This window comes from Tupaia chinensis, unplaced genomic scaffold (assembly GCF_000334495.1).
Source record: "Tupaia chinensis unplaced genomic scaffold, TupChi_1.0 Scaffold000355_1, whole genome shotgun sequence".
Taxonomy (NCBI): Eukaryota; Metazoa; Chordata; class Mammalia; order Scandentia; family Tupaiidae; genus Tupaia; species Tupaia belangeri.
Window position 1 is genome coordinate 14,134,642 of NW_006159850.1, and position 1,623 is coordinate 14,136,264.

Here is a 1,623-nt window from a genome sequence, read left to right on the forward strand (position 1 = left end):
CCGGGCGCTTGGTCTGGATCAGGCGGCGGTAGTTCTGCGCGATGTTGCTGTTGCGCGGGATGGTGGATGACTTGTCGAACTCGGGCGGGCCCTCGCTGTCGGCATCCCCGTTCACTGAGTAGCAGTCATAGTCGGAGCCTGGGGCACAGCACGCGGTGAGCCCGGTGGCCCGGGTGTGCGCTGAGCCCCCACGCACCCACGGCGGACACAGGGCCCTCTGTGGGGCGGTGAAGGCCCGGGAACCGGCTCCGGGCCTGCGGGGCCGTGGCCCTCCAGGCCTACCTTGGGAGGGGATGGTGTCCTCAGAGCACGAGGGCGTGGTGGTCTGCGTGCTGTAGCCGCTGGAGTACTGCAGCGAGTCCCGGCTGCTCTTCTGGTGCTCCAGGCTCAGGCCGCGGGTCAGTACCATGGCCAGGTCACTGGCCGCAGGGGACACTTCCTCACCGTGCTGGGGGCGGGGTAAAACTGCAGGCTGAAGCCTTGCCCCCACCTCCCCTCCCCTGGCCTCCAGGGACCCCGCCCAGGTGGCTGGGGCTGAAGACCACCAGCAGGGCCCCAGCTGGGCTGCCCCGGGAGCGGCCTGCCTACCTTGGCTGCGATGCTGGCAGGGGACATCCGGGGTCGCGGCGTCTCCTCCCCAGCGGACCCCAGAGTCCCTGTGCTGGTGGGGCCTGGCTCCGAGTCGCGGAGGAGCTCCACGCGGTCCTTCCTCCGCTGCAGGGTAGTGCCCGCGGGCTGCTCGTGGGAGCCGGCCTTGGACCAGTCCTGCGGGCGGGTGGGCGGGTCAGGGGGCCCCTAGGCCCAGCTGTCCATGACCGGGGGGCCCTCGCTATGTTGGGGCATAGGGTGTCCAAGTCTGGGGGGCCTCTGGCTTGCAACCATGGCTACAGCATGAGCGTGCAGGTGCTGACCCCCCAGTCCCACCAGCCCGGGAAGACAGGGCGACTGGGAGGGAAAGCGTGGTTGTAGGGGGAGGCCGCCCGAGCGACCGGCAGCTTGTCCCGCAGGGACACACCCAGTGCGCACAACCCTCCTGCGGAATCGCGCCCTCCCTGTGGTGAGGAGGGCACACAGAGCCCCTGGGGGCACTGACCGAAGTGGGGGAGCTGCACTCGCTAACAGACTGGCAGGTTTCCGAGGCCTCGGAGGATGCAGAACTGGAGGACTTCTGCCATGCAGAGGCGAGCAGGCAGTGCAGACAGGAGCAGCGGTGCCAGCGCAGAGGCAGGGAGGAGAGAACAGTCGTGGTCACCGGCCGACAGGCAGGGCCGCTGGACCCAGTCCCCACTTCGGTACCACCCAGGGCCACCGTGGGGCTGTCTGCAGTGGGATGCAGCGCAGCGGGCGTGATCTGCCACCTGCTGGCCCACGGCCACCCCCTTGAGGACACCCACAGGATGGCAAGTGGGGGGTGGCCTGAGCAACTGGCATGCCGTCAGTGCTTCCCAGAGCGGGGCGGGGGGGGCATGAGTGGAGCTGAGCTGCCCCGCGGTTGTCCAGCACAGATGCCCAAGTTTTAGTTTAGGAAGAAGTCAGAATTGGAGGCGGATAAAGCCCCCAGGTAGTGAGTGCAGTTAGAGCCAAGTTCACAGCCCAGGCCCTCAGAGCTGCGGACACTTAGTG

The 1,623-nt window shown here is 68.3% G+C and overlaps 1 protein-coding gene across 1 annotated transcript in view; it reads right to left on the minus strand.

The window, feature by feature from the left end:
• Positions 1-1,623, minus strand: part of MTSS2 (MTSS I-BAR domain containing 2) — a 20,583-nt gene that overhangs the window by 562 nt on the left and 18,398 nt on the right. Inside the window, exons 12-15 of the mRNA XM_006152744.3 lie at positions 1,094-1,168; positions 589-765; positions 283-448; positions 7-138 (exon numbers count right to left, since the gene is read on the minus strand). Of these exons, the coding sequence (XP_006152806.1) occupies positions 7-138; positions 283-448; positions 589-765; positions 1,094-1,168 (550 nt within the window). The remainder of the gene's footprint in view (positions 1-6; positions 139-282; positions 449-588; positions 766-1,093; positions 1,169-1,623) is intronic.